This window comes from Perognathus longimembris, chromosome 4 (assembly GCF_023159225.1).
Source record: "Perognathus longimembris pacificus isolate PPM17 chromosome 4, ASM2315922v1, whole genome shotgun sequence".
Classification (NCBI taxonomy): domain Eukaryota; kingdom Metazoa; phylum Chordata; class Mammalia; order Rodentia; family Heteromyidae; genus Perognathus; species Perognathus longimembris.
Window position 1 is genome coordinate 86232680 of NC_063164.1, and position 18378 is coordinate 86251057.

General features: G+C 39.0%; 1 protein-coding gene across 4 annotated transcripts in view; it reads left to right on the plus strand.

Annotated features, from left to right (window-relative positions):
- Positions 1–18378, plus strand: part of Nckap5 (NCK associated protein 5) — a 786161-nt gene that overhangs the window by 630626 nt on the left and 137157 nt on the right. For all 4 annotated transcript variants that reach the window (XM_048345601.1, XM_048345602.1, XM_048345603.1 and 1 more), the window contains one exon: positions 11492–11560. In XM_048345601.1, coding sequence (XP_048201558.1) covers positions 11492–11560 — 69 coding nt within the window. The remainder of the gene's footprint in view (positions 1–11491; positions 11561–18378) is intronic.

Below are 18378 nucleotides of genomic sequence, written 5' to 3' on the forward strand. Positions count from 1 at the left end.
CTAACTCTGTTCACAGCAGGCCACTCTGCTAGATACTTTTACAATGGGCTTCTCCTTCAAACCAATCAGTGATGGGTATTTATTATCATTTCCATTTTCCCTAAGGGAAGGAAACCCACTCAAAAAGTTCAAATGACTTGCCCTTGGTAATGGTAGGTGAAAGACAGTGGCAAGATTCAAGTAACTGTCTATTTGACTTCAAAGGCCACACCCCTTTCTATTATTTTTTTAAAAGGAAATTTAAAAAGCAAAGCATCGCCTCCCATCAGATTCTCATACTTTCCTCCCGTGAAGACAGATTCTTCTTACCTATCCACCGCCCACCAACTCTCCATAAATATTCCTTCCCTGTAAATCTCTGTAGACAAGAAAATTACCAAGATTACTTTTTGCTTTGCATTATAATAGGATAATGTACACTTGCCTTTTTGTTGTTTTGTTCAAATATAATCCAATATCAAATAATACTTTTTCCAGGCCATACTTTTGTTCCTTTTCTGTAGGCACACTCATACACACACACGTGACTGCACATACTGCAATGTGTGGCCAGTTTTCCCCAAGTACAATCAATGATGTAGGAAGACAGAAGCAGATGTACACACAAAATAATAGGAAGAAAAGTCTAAAATTGTATGCTGACCACTCCAGTTCCAGAGTGCCTGTAGGAGATTCCTGAATAGTTTGAAGGTAATGGTAGCAAGGGGGACAAAGGAAGGGACAGCTGCTTTTAGTCTGAATTTGACACTTCTTGGAGATTGGTCTTCAAAATATGAGCCTAAGGCTGGCAGCAGCAGAAGCAACAATACCCAACAGTTGGGATAGAGAGGAATTCTAGGGCCTGCCTTAAAACACCAAATGCAAACACCAGATATGATACCCAGCAATCTCTGATTAAACAACCAGCCAAGATTGAGGTTCACTCTAAGTTTGTGAGTTTCTAGTCTAAAGTTCCATCTACCATTTTCAATTCTATATGCTTAGAGAAGTGTGTTAATAAGTGCTTTCTATTCAGGTGTTCCAAGTTCCAAGATGAACCTGTGTATAAGCCCTCCAGAGATTATTCTCACAGGATGGGTCCTAAACACCTTAAGAAGACACACCACTTTATCTGAGTTCATGCCTCCAGTGCCTTGTGCTAGTCTTTGACCTATTGGACATCTTTAACATTTATAGAATTTGGGAGCAAGATCAATGTGAGTGTGTGTGTATGTGGGCTTAGTGTCCAGCCCAGTGACTGTTGTCCTACTGGATTCAGATATGCTCTTTTGCAAGATGTGCTTGGTGGCAATGATGTTTTTAACAGTTTTCGAAATACAACAGATAACCATATCTCTGGGGCTATTTGAGGAATCTGCGCTTTGTTGGGAAACCTGACTCTGAAGGTCTTGGCCAATAGGCTGAAGGTGTTGGGATGATACTATAGTTGTAAGATGTGTTGTCTAATTTGAGTGCCATAGGAAATGAGATTCAGGTGGCTTCATAGAGAAGCACACAACATTGGGGCTGAGGCATGATCTTGGCAAAAAGCTTTTCCTAATCCTGATCTGGCTCTGTCTGCTTTGGCTGAATTGATGCAAGTTTTCAACAGGCTTAAAAAACAAACAAACAAACTAGGGTTGATCTCAGACCTTGTGCAGGCTAGGAATACTCTCTACCACTTGGGCCCTACTGTAAGCCCTCAACAAATTTGAAAGAAAGAAGCCATCCTGAGAATGGGCAACTTATGTAGCAGAAAAAGCCACAGGGGTACAAATTTTTTAACTACTATGATTTACACACCTCTCCGCCATTTCATTAGAGGATATCCCTGCCTTCCTCTGTTGTCTTTCTTCACACCACTCAATCCCCATTCAACTCATACCCATTCTATTTCCATATTATAATTTTGTTCCTTTTTATCATCATTGAACATAAGTTGCCTCTGCAGTGGGTATTGTCTGGTATGTGACATACTTGCATTCATAATAATTTGATATAATTGTTTGTCCCAGAATGCTCACTAGAAGATTTACTTCTGATAGCACAAGTAAAATGTCAGTTCCTTAGTATTATTTTTCCCAGTAATAATATTTTAATTCATTGCATTTTTTCAAATTCTTTTTTTTCCTTATTGTCAAAGTGAAGTACAGAGGGGTTACAGTTTCATATGAAAGGCTGTGAGTATATTTCTTTTTTTTTTTTTTTTTGGCCAGTCCTGGGCCTTGGACTCAGGGCCTGAGCACTGTCCCTGGCTTCTTTTTGCTCAAGGCTAGCACTCTGCCACTTGAGCCACAGCGCCGCTTCTGGCCGTTTTCTGTATATGTGGTGCTGGGGAATTGAACCCAGAGCCTCATGTATACGAGGCAAGCATTCTTGCCACTAGGCCATATCCCCAGCCCATATTTCTTATCCAACTTGTTACCTCCTCCCTTGTTCCCACCCCCCTCCATGAGTTGTACAGTTGTTTACACCAAATGGTTTTGTAAGTATTGTTTTTGGAATGGTTTGTCCTTTTATCCTTTGTCTCTTGATTGTGGTATTCCCTTTCCCTTCCCTAGTTCTAATGCATGTATATACAATATCTAGGGTACTAAGAGCAGATACAGTGATAGCAGGGGTAAAACCATAGGAAGGCAATACAAGAGGGAAAAAAACAGTATTGTTTCAGATGGCATGTTGAAAATAATTACAAAAATGATATATCACTTGCTTCCATAACATGGAGTTCATTTCACTTAGTATCATCTTATGTGTTCATGCAGGCATAAATATTGCACTATTGTGATCTTCTGCTATGACTAACCTAAACTAATTATTCCCTATGAGGGAAACCTTCATGTCCATGTTTCTTTAGGTGTGGTTCACTTCAGTTAGAATAATTTTTTCCAAGTCCTTCCATTTCCTTATGAATGGGACAGTGTCATTCTTTCTGACAGAGGCATAGAATTCCATTGTATATATGTACCACATTTTCCTGATCCACTAGTCTACTTAGGGTTATCTGAGTTGGCTCCATATTTTAGCAGTGACAAATTGTGCTGCAATGAACATAGTTGTGCTGGTAGCTTTAGTGTCCAGAAATGCAACAAAGCAAAGAAAGGTTAGATAAATGGGACTGCATCAAACTGCAGAGCTCCTGCACGGCAAAAGAACATAGCTTGCAAGATAAACAGAAGGCCCACAGATTGGGAAAAGGTCTTTACTGGCCATACAATGGACAAAAGCCTCATGTCTAAAATATATGTAGAACTCAAAAAATTAAATTCCTCTAAAACCTCAAAAAACAACCACCCCCTCAACAAATGGGCTACAGACCTAAAAAGAGACTTCTCTGAAGAGGAAATGAGAATGGCCAAGAGACACATGAAGAAGTGCTCTACATCACTGGCCATAAAAGAAATGTCAATTAGGGCTGCGGATATGGCCTAGTGGCGAGAGAGCTTGCCTCGTATACATAAGGCCCTGGGTTTGATTCCCCAGCACCACATATACAGAAAACAGCTAGAAGTGGCGCTGTGGCTCAAGTGGCAGAGTGCTAGCCTTCAGCAAAAAGGAAGCCAGGGACAGTGCTCAGGCCCTGAGTCCAAGGCCCAGGACTGGCAAAAAAAAAAAAAAAAAAAAGAAAGAAAGAAATGTCAATTAAAACAGCACTAAGATTCCACTTCACCCAAGTAAGAATGTCCATTATCAGGAAAACTAATAATAACAAATGCTGGAGTGGATGTGGCCAAAAGGGAACCTTACTACATTGTTGGTGGGAATGTAAACTTGTTCAACCACTCGGGAAAGCGCTATGGAGGTTCCTCACAAGGCTATACGTAGAGCTCCTCTACGACCCAGAAGTCTCACTTTGGGGCATCTACCCAAAAGATTACAAGCAAGACCACACTAAAGCTACCAGTGCAACTATGTTCATCATTGTAATTTTTTGTTGTTGTTTTGAGTGTTTGTTCATTTGGTAAGCTGAATCTAAGGTTGCCTTCTAAAGTAAGACCTTCCCTACCCCATCTAAAGTCAATTGTTATTTGGGGCAATAGAGGGTGTGTGGGAGAATTAATTTCTTTGACCAAGTGGAAGACTTAGCCTGGGCACAATTACTTCGATGCCTTATTAGCATACTAATAGGCCCTTGGGAACATATTCCCAGTAAGGAGTTTCTTTGTGTCTGAGGACACCACACCTTGTCAGGAGAATCTCCCCTTTCCCCATACAAAGTCTCCTTGAGGAGAATAATTTGACCAGCTGCCTTCACATGGTAGATTCTCAATATGAATAGGACAGCCTCTCCTTAGTAATTAGCAAAGTTTCCTCCCAAATAAACTGGGCAGTCTTTTCATAGTAAACAGGGAAGTATCTTCTAGATGAATGGAGTCATGGTCAAAGTCCTGAGCAAATAACAGCTAGGAAATAGCTCAGCCTTAGATATGTAAACTCTCTTTGAAGCAGCAAACTTTTGTAGTGGATAAACTTCTGTATTAGCTTCTTTCCTCCCAGTAATGGCATTCCTCAATTTTTATAATCATTATGGATCACATGCTATATTAACCTTTTACCCTTGAAATTGTAAGTTGGTTTCTAACCCTTCTTACCCTGGCCCTCTTGAAATAAAATATGCACTGGTTCACCTGCCTTGCATCCCCCATGTACTGATTACGGTTGCAGTTACCCAGGCCCAACAAGGGTGTTCTAATCCTACTGCATTGTGGCTTTTAAAGTGAGAAGTTAATTTGTTTCCTCTACTAGATTATTTCCTGTATTGAAGCAGTCCTCATGTTTTTATATATCTTTGTTATGTCCCCATCCCCAGCATTAGTCTTGAAGTACAAATGACTAAATGCATGCATTAAAGTTCCTATGTTGAAGCTCATCTCCTAATTGTGTTTTTAGACATATATTACTATGTGAGAAGCTACCCTAACAACTGTGGCCTAAAATTACTGTTCTATTGTTGCATAACTTTGACAGAATTATGGGAATGTAATAGCTGGATAGCTCATCTCCAATCTGTATGGTGTCAGCTGGGGCTGGAGGATTCATTTTCAACATTGCTTCTTCACGCTCACATCTGTATCTCAGTGTTCCCTGGCTTCTCTTCATAGAGACCTCATACTCTATGGCTTATCTGCATAGTTAGGAGCTTTACATGGCTTCTCAGGGCCCCAGAATTAGAATTATAAGAAGTTCATCTATAATCTAAGAAGTTTGTAGTTTAACCATGCAAATCCTAGGAATATTTTATCAGCCTCATTTCGTTGGCTAAACAAGTCAATAAGGCCAGTCCAGATTCCAGGAGATAAGTTACAAAGCATTGTAACCAATTGTTGTTGTTGCTGTGTTCTTGTTGGGTGGTACTGGGATTTGAACCCTGGCATTCTACCATGAAACCACACTCTAACTCCTGTAAGGATTTTTGATGTGAGTAGTATGTGTAACATTTCTATGAGGATAAAAAAATTCAAGTCTCTCCATATGGAATATAGCAAAAGCAAGCTTTAAAAATTCTGCCAGTTGCCAGCATGTGAATCATACTGGCAGAAACTATGCACATTATAATTGATAAATATAAAATAAGTGATACACTGGGGCTGGGGATATGGCCTAGTGGCAAGAGAGCCTGCCTCATATACATGAGGCCCTGGGTTCGATTCCCCAGCACCACATATACAGAAAACGGCCGGAAGTGGCACTGTGGCTCAAGTGGCAGAGTGCTAGCCTTGAGCAAAAGGAAGCCAGGGACAGTGCTCAAGCCCTGAGTCCAAGGCCCAGGACTGGCCAAAAAAAGTGATACAGCAATCTGATGGGTGGTATAAGACATTTTCTTGTAATGTTGTTATAACATCTATATGTATGTACTTTAAAAAAAAATAGGTATGTATCCACGCTTAAGTTTTATAGATGCAGCCATGAGCATGTCTATAGTAGCTGAAAAGAATTTAGGGAAGCCAATGGGAAAGTGAAGTGTGGTCCACGATAAGGCAACAGAACCAAAGACAGGCCCAGGAAGGACAAGGGCCTTCCTGTGTCAGACACAAACATGTGCTGTACAACTACAGATACACAAATTCTAGTAGGGATTATAAGAGATAAAAAGCTATTATTATTTTTTTGTTTTGTTTTGATAACAAAAGAATTTTTATATAGAACATTTCTACCGCTGGTCTGTGAAAAATAACAAATAATGCAAATTTATATTATAAAAGATTTCAAACATAATACACATTGGGAAAATTATTGTTGAACAGTGGCTTAGAAACATTATTTGTAAGCTTTATAACCATATCTATTCACTCAGCAGGACCTCTAAAAATATAGAACTTTGAAAATATATATTAATTTAGATATCTTTTGTACTGTAAACCCAAACAATATAGATTTACTCTGTGATGCTCTTTGATGTTATGAGGACCCGTAAGAATTTTATAGATGAACCAGATCACAGTAATTTGGAGCCATGGGGAAACTAGGTTGAGCAGGAAATCCTCTAAGTTAGGTTCTAAGTGTAGCAAAAGTTTTTGGTTGTTGTGGAAGACACAGCTGAGCACAAAGATGCACTGTTACGTGCTCTTGAAGCTATAATTGCATCCCCTGGGTATACTGGTTTAATAATATACTTATTTAAAATAGAGAACAATGTGTGTTGTAATTTCTATAACTCTCAGTGGTGATACCTGCAATTTTTCTGCCTTTTCCTCTCCCATCTCTTTTTACACAAATATTCACTGTTTCTTTAAATCATTCTTAATTAAGAGATTTTTCTGTTTTCTTTCACCTGTTAGAAGCTAGTTAATCCTGAATCTCTAATAAATGCAAATGGATTAAAGAGAATCATGAGTTCAAGATTTTTTTAGCTTCACTGGCATAATTGTTAATATCTTCACTGTCCCCTGGGGTAGTGTAGGATTACATCAGTTAAATTGTTCCCTGCAACTGAACACAGTAACCATAAATGTGACTACTGTGTGTTCACCAGCACATTTTAGGTATTTAATTTGCTTGGCTGTAATAGATTGTCAGAGCAGTAAATGTGAGGCAAGTATTGTAAATGTTATAATGATGGTAATTATCTGAATGGATTGATCATCATGTTATTGCAACATGATATGGGTAAGAGCAAGATGTCGACATCCCGAATAAATTCCCATTTTCAGCTTTATTTCCTTGCACATTTTTTTCTAAATCATTTAAAGTGAAAAAAACATAAACTGGCATTGTAGTTCTCTCCATTATCTCTTTCCATTATCCTGTGTGTAGTTGCCTTCCTAACACTTCTGATCTCAAAAGAGGTACATCTCTCCAGAGAAAGAAGTAATTTTACAGAGTTGGAATTCTGACACTCTCCTTTGTGATTCATGGGGATTTAAATACATTCAATAGAAGTTACTGTAGGTCGCTTTGTTATCTTCATTTGTTAACTGAATAATTGTAAAACCACCAATATTTAGCAACTCGTGAATGGATGGTTGATCCTCCTGGCTCTGCCCATATTCTACAACAGAATGGAACTGGAACACAGACCTCATCCTCCTACCTGGGATGGGGAAGGAACTCAATGGTTGCACCAACTACAGGCACGGAGGAAGTACCACCATGGCAGGCTGGAAACAATCCTCAAAGGAAAACAAATAAAACCATCAAAATCAGAGAACACTGGTAGGATCCCACTATGTTCTTTGAGTTTCCATCGTGGACAGCATCTGCCACATAGTCCCACCTTTCTCTTGTCTTTTTGGACTTTAGAATATATATTCTTTCAAATTACAGCAAGTAGAAAAAATTACCAGATAACTATAGAACTACTGCAGAAAGTTTGCTCAGGGATAATTGTAGAGAAAGACATGGAAGATGGGTAAGGAAGGAAGGCAAGAATACTTTTGAAGGCTAGAGGATAGATAGAAGAGCAAAAAAAATCTTTCTTCTGAAATTAGAAGAAATAGCTCCTCAGAAAATACACACATGCCAACACCTAGATTGCGGTTTCCAAACATCACTCTCCAACAAAGAGGAAGTGGGGCCAAGGAGTATATGACTGGATTGGGGGCCAAGGCAAGGAAAAATCTGTGCTAAAAATAAGAAAGTGTTTTAAAGGAGTTTGCCACCCATTGGCACAACGTGAGCATTAAAAAATTGATCATGATTAAAAGAATATGAGAATCTATGTAAGGATACTAATACATAGGAAATGTGTAAACATATAAGTATATATTGTGTTACACGTCTCTGTGGTTTCACTTTCCTCAGTAACAGTTACCTAGTGCAGACTGTGCTGTAAAAATGGTAAATAGAAATTTCCAGATATAAACAATTCATATGTTTTAAATCGTACCCCATTCTGAGAGAAATGATAAAATCTCCTTCCATGCTGAAGGAAATGTGAATCCTGCCCTTGATAGGTATATCCATGTGACACTATGTATATATGTGTGTATGTTCTGTGCCTTTTGTCAGACTATCAAAGTCTCATTATGGTTGAATGGAAATTGCTCTTATTTCACGGATTAAGTAAAAAAATGACTCCAAGGCACAGGAGGAGTAAAGCTGGCAATTTTGTTACAATGCACTGTTATAATTGTCCAAGTTTACTAGAAGTTATTTTTATTAACATCTCAATCTTCCTTATTGATAAATTATCATATCTATATATGTCATAGGAAAAAATAAACTATAATCACCCATCACTTAATAAAATGTAAATACACTATGAAAATAAATCTCTAGGCATTTCCATTATGCAACATCATAGAATGTAGAAAGTTAGCCAGGAACAGTATTATTAGGTGATATAATCTAATAGGACTACTGTCATATGTGGAGCCCATCAGTGACTAAAAACATCCTTACCTGACACATGATTTTATACATATATATATTTCCATACAATCCAGGGATTCAGTGACCCATGGAGGGAGGGTGTCTAGGAATGTATACCCCACAAATAAGTGGGACTACTAGAGATAGAATAGAATTAGAAATCGCTACTTATAGCCACAGTAATCATTGATCCAGTGAAGTTACTGATGGTTGCTGTGACTAGTGACTGCAAGTTATGAGCAATAGTATATTTTCATAGTTTAAAAATATTTCAACCAAAATTATTAATTGTAAAACTCAGGGTAATAATGTTACAGTGCTGAGATTCAGTAGACTCCACTGACCATGTAATGAAAATTAGCACATGTAGAAATGGAGCACATAGGCATCATGTGGCTAATACAACATTCTAAGAAGGACCCAGCATTAAGTCTGTGCTATTCCTGCCACATCTGTACAAGGAAATTGCAGATAAACTCTGCAAGGGAATAATGGAGAAAAGAACATTAGTAACATAGGAAATGTGCCTAGGATCATAATCCTGGAAGAAACTCAATACAAAGGACATTATAAGGATGAGTGATGAATGGGAGTGAGGGATAATCACTACATTGTATTAATGTATATTTCCTGAAATTGAAAAGTAGGTTAAGATTATTCAAGAAGATATCTTTGTCATTCATAAATTCACAATTCAGAAGCAAAGGAAGCCATAACTACTTTTAAGGTCCAAAGAGAGACAGAGGTAGGGAAGGAAAGGAAAAGACAATAATAAAGCAAATGTGGCAAAAAGTTAATGATAGTGAATCTGAGCAAGCCATGTGGGAATTCATTATATTATTCTTATAACTTTTAAGTTTGCAATTATTTCCAAATACAAGGTGAACAAATGCTTAAGTGGTGAAGATATGTGGATTATTGCTCAAAGCCAGTCTCGGCAAATGTTAGCAGAACTCTCTCAAAAAAAAAAAAAAAAAAAAAAACCCTAGCTGGGCACCTGTGTTCATGTCTATAACCATAACTATTCAAGAGGCTCAAACCTGAAAACAAAGGTTCAAAATCAGCTTCAGGCAAACAAATCCTGGAGACCTTGATTAACTAGCAAAAGCCACAAATGGAGATGGTGGCACAAGTGGTAGAGCACCAGCTGTGCGTGAAATGTGGAGCAAGAGCTTGAGGCCATGAGTTTACTTCCTAGTATGAGTACACACACACACACACACACACACTCACACACATACACACACACATGTATAAGCTGGAACAAGCTGGACAAGGAGCTGCCCACTACTCCAGAGGAAGAGATAGGAAAGTTGTGATTTGTTGTTAGCCTAGGAAAAAGGTAGCAAACACAACCCTATCTGAAAAACTCAACTTGAAGCAAAAAAAAATCTTGGAGTATGGCTCAAGTAGCAAATGTGAAGTCCTAAGTTCAATTCACAGTGCTGTAAAATAAAGGGGAGGGGGGGAAAAAGAATAGAAATGAGAGTAGAGGAGTGTTAACCTTTGATTCATATAAAAATATACCATATGGTGCTCACTGTTCTGCTCATTCTTTTTAAACCTACTATGCTTTTTCTCTCCTTACTATTGCAAAAAGTAGCCTAATAATCACATATACACTCATTGTCCACATAGAAGCATCAAAGCACTAATAGAAGAAGTAGCAACGTGGGTTCAATCCCCAGTACCAAAAAAGAAAAGACAAAAAAATAGTTTAAAAAAAACACACAACAACAACAACAAAAAGAAGTAATGTAGGAAGAGGGATGCTTCAGCATAACTCAAGTCTTAGACTTCTCTTTGTTGTATTATATTCAAAGAAACAAAGGTTATATGTTTTTTTCTCATGTGAAAGCTAGAATAAGTTTATAAAAATAAGCAAATGGTTTGGGATGTAGGGCACTCAAATGTATTAACTGAAATATGGTTGTGGCAGGGCGATTCCTTAGAAAGGCTAAACCAAAGATCAACAAAATAAACACCAGGAAAGGGTACTTGAAAGGGATGAGGTGGAGTCAAGGGGTTGGGATGGACAAAAGAAAAGGAAGGGGAAAGCACTTTCAATAATTCAGTGTATGTCCTACAAAATTAAGAAAAATAAAGGAAGGAGGAACAAGAGGGAGGGGTGAGGATATTCAAAAGGCTAACATTAACCAAGACATTGCATTCGTAAATTGCTTTGTTGAATGGCAACTCCTTTGTACAACTAGTTAAAGATTTTTAAGTCATTGAAGACCATTAAAAATAACATGTTTAGTTTTCATTTGGAATTATGCTTTCATGACTTTACCTTAAATTCTTTCTTTGTGGCCTCCAAAAATACTTGGCATTGAGACTGTGACAGGTCTTAATGAAGAGAACTAAAGCATTTCTTGCATTTACATTTTCATACAGTGAGATAAATATTTTAATCTTTCTATGGAACACTCTCACATCAAGCCGTGATTTGATTTTTTTACCTGTCCAGAATATCAAATTTTGCAGTTCTTAAAATTGTAATGTATTATCATGAGCAAGTTGATAATACAGAAGTCAACTTGAGATAGTTATAATAGTATTCACAGAAAACTTGTCAAAGGTACTGCTGAAAGATTGTTTGGGATCCTGAGGAGATATATTTAGTAACTTTATTGAATGAGTTGTCACACAACACAACATTACATTGATTTATTTGTGTTATTTCTGCATCTTACTGCAGGCGGAGAATTCAGCATTGGCTTTGGAAAATGAAAATCAAAGAGAGCAGTATGAAAGATGTCTTGATGAGGTAAGGTGAATGAGAAGCCCATAATAAGCAGTTGTACTGTTTAGCATCTCTCACTCTGATGGTAGCACATGCACATTAGATGCCTCCATAACATGTTAGCATTTTCTCTTCCAAGGGGAAGTTGTGAACACATGTCCCACTGCAAAAGAGCAGTGTGTATGTGTACATGTGTGTACACATGTGTGCACATGTATGTGAACATGCACATGTGTGTATGTAACCATCTGCCCTTCTCCAGCCATTCTTCCTGGATGCTTATAGAAGAATCTGTAAATTTTTTTGGTAATTGTTTCATATTCTTGGAGCACAGTTGGGATATGCTTCTTCACTGTTGGATCAATTCTTCCTTTGCAGTAAGTGTGCTTCTTGCCTATGAATGAGAAAAACAACATTGGCACAGTGCATCTGAAATAAGATGTCATTTCTGAAAAAGCGAATCCTTGATAAAGTGGGTGGGGTGATGTTCTCAGTTGGCAGCCAGACGGGCCAAAAATTCAAAGATTGAGCACAAGTCATAAAGAGGAAGGGAAGTGAAGAAGAAAATTTGAGCCAAATAGAAGAAGACAGGGCCACACACATGAGTAAACTCAAAAAATATTATTGATGATAATGAGGAGATGAGGGCAAGGATGCTGGGCATTTGAGGATCTCTGGGAGGCCAGGGGAAGATTGCAGGGTGTGCAGAGCCCTCAAGGGAATCCCTTTGCCCCCCCCCCCACGCCCCTTACATGGTCAGGGGTGAAACCAAACCTCCAAGTTGTGTCTTCCTGCCTAGACTGCCCATTCACCTCATTGAGAAGTTCTCTGGGGACTTGTCTGTGATTGGAGCCATTATTTAAATGGTGTAACTTCCTTAGGCATCTGCCCAACACTCTAAAACATAGTAAGCATTCTTGGGAAGAATCAGTTTCAGATTTGTTACAGTGTAGCTGAACAAATTTTAGAAAAACTGCACTTAATCTTATTCTGTTACTTTACCTGTGGGAATTGCCAGTATGGCTTCAGTCTTTTTCTCCTCTATAACAATTCGGGTAACCTTTCTCCAAGAATCTCCTCTTGATAAATTTTACCCTTTACTTCCCCTCTTCACCTACATTCTTTCTCAGAAGTTGATGGGTTGAACTGCACTGAACATGGGCTTAAATCCCAACTATGACCCCATTTCACCACTATTTTCTTTTTTTCCTTCAAACTGCAAACCTAGTTCTTATGTTCTGGTGGTCCTTGAGGTTGCCTCACCAGCTTTTGAGGATTGCAGATCATCAGGCCATGCCTGGTACCTATCAACTCAGGGTGAGCCCGGCAAGCTGTGTGTCAATGGGGTCTCCACTTGGTATATCTGCTACTTTTGGATCCCTATCCCCATAATACACACCAGCTGGTACATTCATGTCATTGTCTCGAGATATCCCTAGGAAAGAAATGATGTTTAATATTCAATGTTTGAATCATTTCATATATATATAATTTCATATCCATATAGCCATATACATAGGTTACTGCAGCAAAATAGTCTTTACAGTGCTCTTCCATGTCAAGACTTAAAAAGATCAAAATAATCTCTACAATGTTCAAAGGTAAAGAATCATAAAATGTTAGTTGACCTAAAAGAAAGTATAAAGATTCAGGGTCTGAGAGACAGTTCATCAGCCCTCACCCCTGATCTCCAGGCTGTTGGTCCAATCAAAGTCTAAAGCAAGAAATACCAAATAGATCTAAGGATATATAAAGGAACAAAAAACCTCTTGCACTGAAATTTCCAGTGAAACTATTTGTATTCAGAAATCAAATGCATGTGGCTCCCACTCCAGAAACTCCTCACTTGTCACAGTTCTCTCAAAGATAATCTCTTCCCATCCATGAAAAAGTTCACAGCATTTCTTATTGAAGACAACAGTCTGTTTTCTTATATTCCCCCAGGATTGCATTGTCCAACTTTTATCAGAACATGTTGGGAAAAACCTAAGCTTTCACCCACAACATCACTTCCTACAGTTTCCACTGAAGGTAGAACTTTTAGAGGGAAAAAGTCCCTGTGATTCTAATTGTAAAACATTAACCATTGCCAGCAAGGTGATTTGCCAATAAGAGCCACCTCTGTGAGACACTAATGTTTTGTATTCATGAGTACTGGCCCCTGATTACACATGCCAGTTGTTTTGAAACTAATTGCATGAGGTAGACAATCCATTTCTTTGCATTGTAAGAGAATGCTCTCAAAGGGGTAGTTTAATGCCAACTGGAAATTCTTTTCAAGGCTTTTTACACTAATTAGGCAAACTAACAAGGTAAGGTCTCATGTAAGTTATTTCCTTGCTAGCCGGTTTCATAAAACATACTCAGGTGATTAACACATGAATTTCAAATGTTCCTCTATCCCTTTTGCTCTCATAGTTATTTTCTGGGAAATGAAGAACATATTGAGGATTTAGGGAAAACACTTGGGAGTCTGAAATTCCTTCTGTGTTTGCTGCTGAATGAGAGCATTTGTTCAGGCATTAGCAACCTCTCTGTGTAGATAAATATAGACACTCACATACATGCATCTTGGCTTGGTTAGCATGTGCACAGTCACATACATGTACACACATATTCTTTCCACAGAAGTGCACATATGTGCTTTCCCATCATGTTTCCTGAACCTGTATCCTGATTTCCTTTCCTTTCAGTGCAAAAGCAAAATGAAGGGCTAGTCTCATTTTTCCTTCTGAGTTTTGAAGTTCTCATCTTTGAACAGAATTTCTTGGTTTCACTGTCTGGCCGGCAGTTTACTAATATGCATCAAATTGTTGTTTATTTGCACTACTGCTTTGATCATGATTCCTTTTGGACCAAGTATCCCCATGTAAAGAAGCATCATGATGTGTATAAAATAAGCAGAACAACCACTGTGTTGCATTGAGATGTTGTCCTGCAAGCCTTCCTGGATGTCAGCTTCAGGCAAGCCCTGGAGTTTATGTTACACTTAGCCCAGAGGAACTGAGGGCTTCTAATTAGCACATGGTAAAGAAGTATGAGAAACTTGCAGAACAGTCACACTGTACTGAGGACTTCCAGAACAATCAATGGAGGGTAAAAGAGCAAGGACACCTCACAGACAGGGGGCAGGCTTGGAGAGTGCATCATCAGAGGAAGGACCTAGAACAAGTGTGAGATTTCCTTTATGCATACACTGGATTTGCCAGAGGAGCTTTAAACTGCTGCTGCCTGCACCTTCCCTTACCCCTGTATACATATGTATTATCAGCTCAGAGATTCTGATGGGGTCTGGTCTCTTGCAGAGCCTGGGCCTTTTAATTTTTTTTAAACAGCCCAAGAGGTGATGATGCTTAGCTTGCTCAGCCAAGATTAAGAATTACTGCAATGAAGCTCTGAATGCTGGCCTTCAGAGAACATTTGCAGAAAGCTTTTAAAGGATCATGCAGGAGAGATGAGCTTGATTATAGCAATGGAAAAGAACAGCCCCCTGTGGAGGTTTGTGGTACTTTCTGAATAGAAAGCAACAAACCAAAAATAAACCTACTCCCAATGTTCCTGAAAGTGTGTTTCCAGTTGTCCATGCATCAGAAAGATGTAGAGTAACTACACAAAGTTCACACTGGTAGACACTGGTAGACATTCTTAAGTCAGGATGTGTGTAGAGGAAATGTCATGGTTCCTGGTATGTGGTAGAGCTACTTGCATGAAACTGAAGAAGACACAGCTTCTTCACCATCAAAGCCCACTAAGTCTGTACCATCACTGAGGACACCCTAGATGACTACATTCCAGCATACAAGGGCAGAGAAAACAAGACCCTCAATGTGGTTTAGAAATAGAAAAATATATGACAGAATGCCTTTTAGGTTTGCGCCAAATAAAGACAGAAGTAGGTAATAGTCCTCATTTCTCTCTGATCATACCCTGCATGCTAGACTGCATTGTAGAATCATTACTCAGATGTCTCGATGCATTGCCCACCTCTGAGCTCTATATAACCCTTGCCAGTCAATGTCTCCATCACTGTAATCAGAAAATGGCCTGCTGTGGCTTTCACATGCTCCAGTGCCTTCCCCATAAATGGGTCATGAAACAAGTGAATACTCTCTTCCTTCTTTGCCCCAGACTCTGACTGCATTAAGGCCACACCTACATTACATTTGCCATTATTTCTCTAGGACCCAGCATGACTCTTGTGTATACTATGTGCTTGATGGATATTGGAGAAATGATGAAATGAATGAATGGAGAGTAGCAGCAGGAAATTAATTTTCAAATGAGTTTCCCCTGAAATCCACATACATATTTAGAGTAATTTCTTCAGTTGTCTCCTCAGAAGTGAATAGTCATTTATTTTCTACCAACCCTGAAGATAATTCAAAGGTTAAATCAGCTGGAAAAGTAATAGACACACTTAAAAGATTGATTGGGATGAGAAAAACTTGGGTTCAAATGCTGCCCCAACCATCCTCAGACTGTATTAAGTGGGGCATGCTGCTCCTTCTTCTGATTTCTTTCTTTCACACACACACACACACACACACACACACACACACACACACACACACACACACACTTCCTTAATAAAAGCTCTTACTATTTTTCAGACACCTACCTAAAAGGCAGTCTGTTCTCTGATACTCATCCATTACATTGATCCACAATTAACACTGGTGAAGTCACCAGTTTACATGAGGTCCTGTCCTGGGTATCTTCTCTGCTGTACCTATCACTTGGACTTTTCACAACTTTAGGGGAGCATGAGGGAAGACAGGTTGCTCCCCCATTGACATATATGTCAAGGAACACAGGCAGTGTTTGAGCGACATCATTCTTTTGACCCTAGTCCCATATTCTTCCCACTTTCCCTTAGCTGGCTCAATACAGTAGCCTAAAGCCCCAGAGCATCAGAAATTCTTACACAACACATTTGTCAGTGCACTGAGTTCTTATCATGATTTTTTAGGTACTTTCTGACATGAAAGTTGCTTTGCATGATGAAATAGCACATCGGGGTGGTGAAAAGAAGACAGCAGGGAAGAAGCAGGATGCTTTTTGAGTCCCTCACTCATCTTGAGTTCTTCACTCATAGCTAAGGAGTCACATATAGCTTTCCAATCTCCACCCTCCTCAGGAGCCCTGGGCTGTGTTCTTAATGTGGTGGGAATTGGATCATCTAAGGTGACTTCTCATTCAGCTTCTGGGCCTTTTGAAAATCAAATAAGAGAGTCCTCAGTAGCTCCTCCTTCTCTCCCCTCTATGCACCTTCCAGGGGACCCTGGAAGCCTGGCAAGCAGGAGAAAGAGCTAAGTCTCTTGCATGTAGAAATCAGCTGAGGGAGTTCTCCCTGACAAGTAAGGAAGGGGTACTCAGGCACCATTGATCTCTGTCTCACCTGTAGCCCCTCTACATCTCCTAGAAGCAGAGTGGGGAGGTGCCCTCAGAGATATTGAGGGAGACTGGAACACAAGTGTGGTGCATAAGGCTGTCAGCCCTGCTCCACGTGTCCCAAGTCCCTGTGGCCCAGACCATCTGCTATTTTTCCCTTTGGCAAGGGAGCTGGAAGGTGCCGCTGAAAGTTATTTATTCTCATTAGCTTGAGTCTTTTGGTTTGTGATTATTTGCAAACCCTAATGCTTTAAGGCACAATGCTGAAGCATTGTGGACTGCAGCCCATTCACATGATTGTGAGCCTAGTAGACACTGCAGGCATAAAGCTCCAAACAAAAGTTGTGTTGATATATCTGGGAAGTTTAGCTGGATAACGACAGCAACAAGATCTAGGGAAGTGTCTTGGCGGGTGAAGGAGGGGGAGGTAAGCATTTGAACAACCTGCCTGCTCTTCTGCAAAGAACTTGTTTGTCCTCTGTGTAATAGACCTCCATGTCAGTAGCTACAGACATAATGTATTATTGTATCTTTGTTCAATTTTCAGGTAGAGCAAAACAATTGTCCAAAGTACATGCCAGAAGGAACTATGTCCACTATAGAGTCTCTAAGCCTACAGGGCAACTACTTGGATTGCAAAGATATAACATATTTCCTCCTGTGGGCTGTTACAGTTAGGATATTACTCTATGTCTCCCATTAAATCATGACTAGAGCTCTTTTATGGGACCACTGGTACATGGAATGGTTTAAGTGAAGGTCTAGTTTTGGCACAAGAAAAGAAAATATTGATATTTGATAGTTTTATGAGCATGTAAATCAAATCCAAAGTTGGAGATCTGAAAAATAAGTAAATTATTTATAGTATGAATTAACTTTGGTACATTGTTTCTGATTCAGCCCACATGGATAGTTCAATACTACTATTTTGTTTTATTTGCCAGCAATAAAACAGGAGATGAATTGTTTGACTTTGAATTTTCAGCGATTTATAAATTGGAAGGAATGTTTAAAAACTAAAGGACTTTCACAGTAAGAGTGTTGGTCAATTTGTGTGACCAAAAAAAACATTTATCACCCTGTGATGAGCTATAAAGAGCTAAAGGGAAAATAAGGCTCTAGTTAAGGAAGGTGAAGTATAAGGTAATTATTTGGTTTGTTCCTTTTTTTTTCATTTTCATTTAGGTTTATTTTAAGATGAAGTATGTTAGCTGTTTAGTTATCTGTAAGTAGTTATACAGAGGAATTGTCATTCAGTAAAGCAGTTTGTGAATACAGTGCATCTTGAGCAATGTCACCTTTTGCAACATTCTCACCCATCCCTCTCTTACTCACCTTTTTCCTAATTTTCTTCTTGTGGTTTTTTTTGTTGTTGTTTTTACTCCACTCTCCTCTACTTCTTCTCTTCTTTCATCTACTCCCCTCCCCTTGGTCCCACGTTTATAACGTAA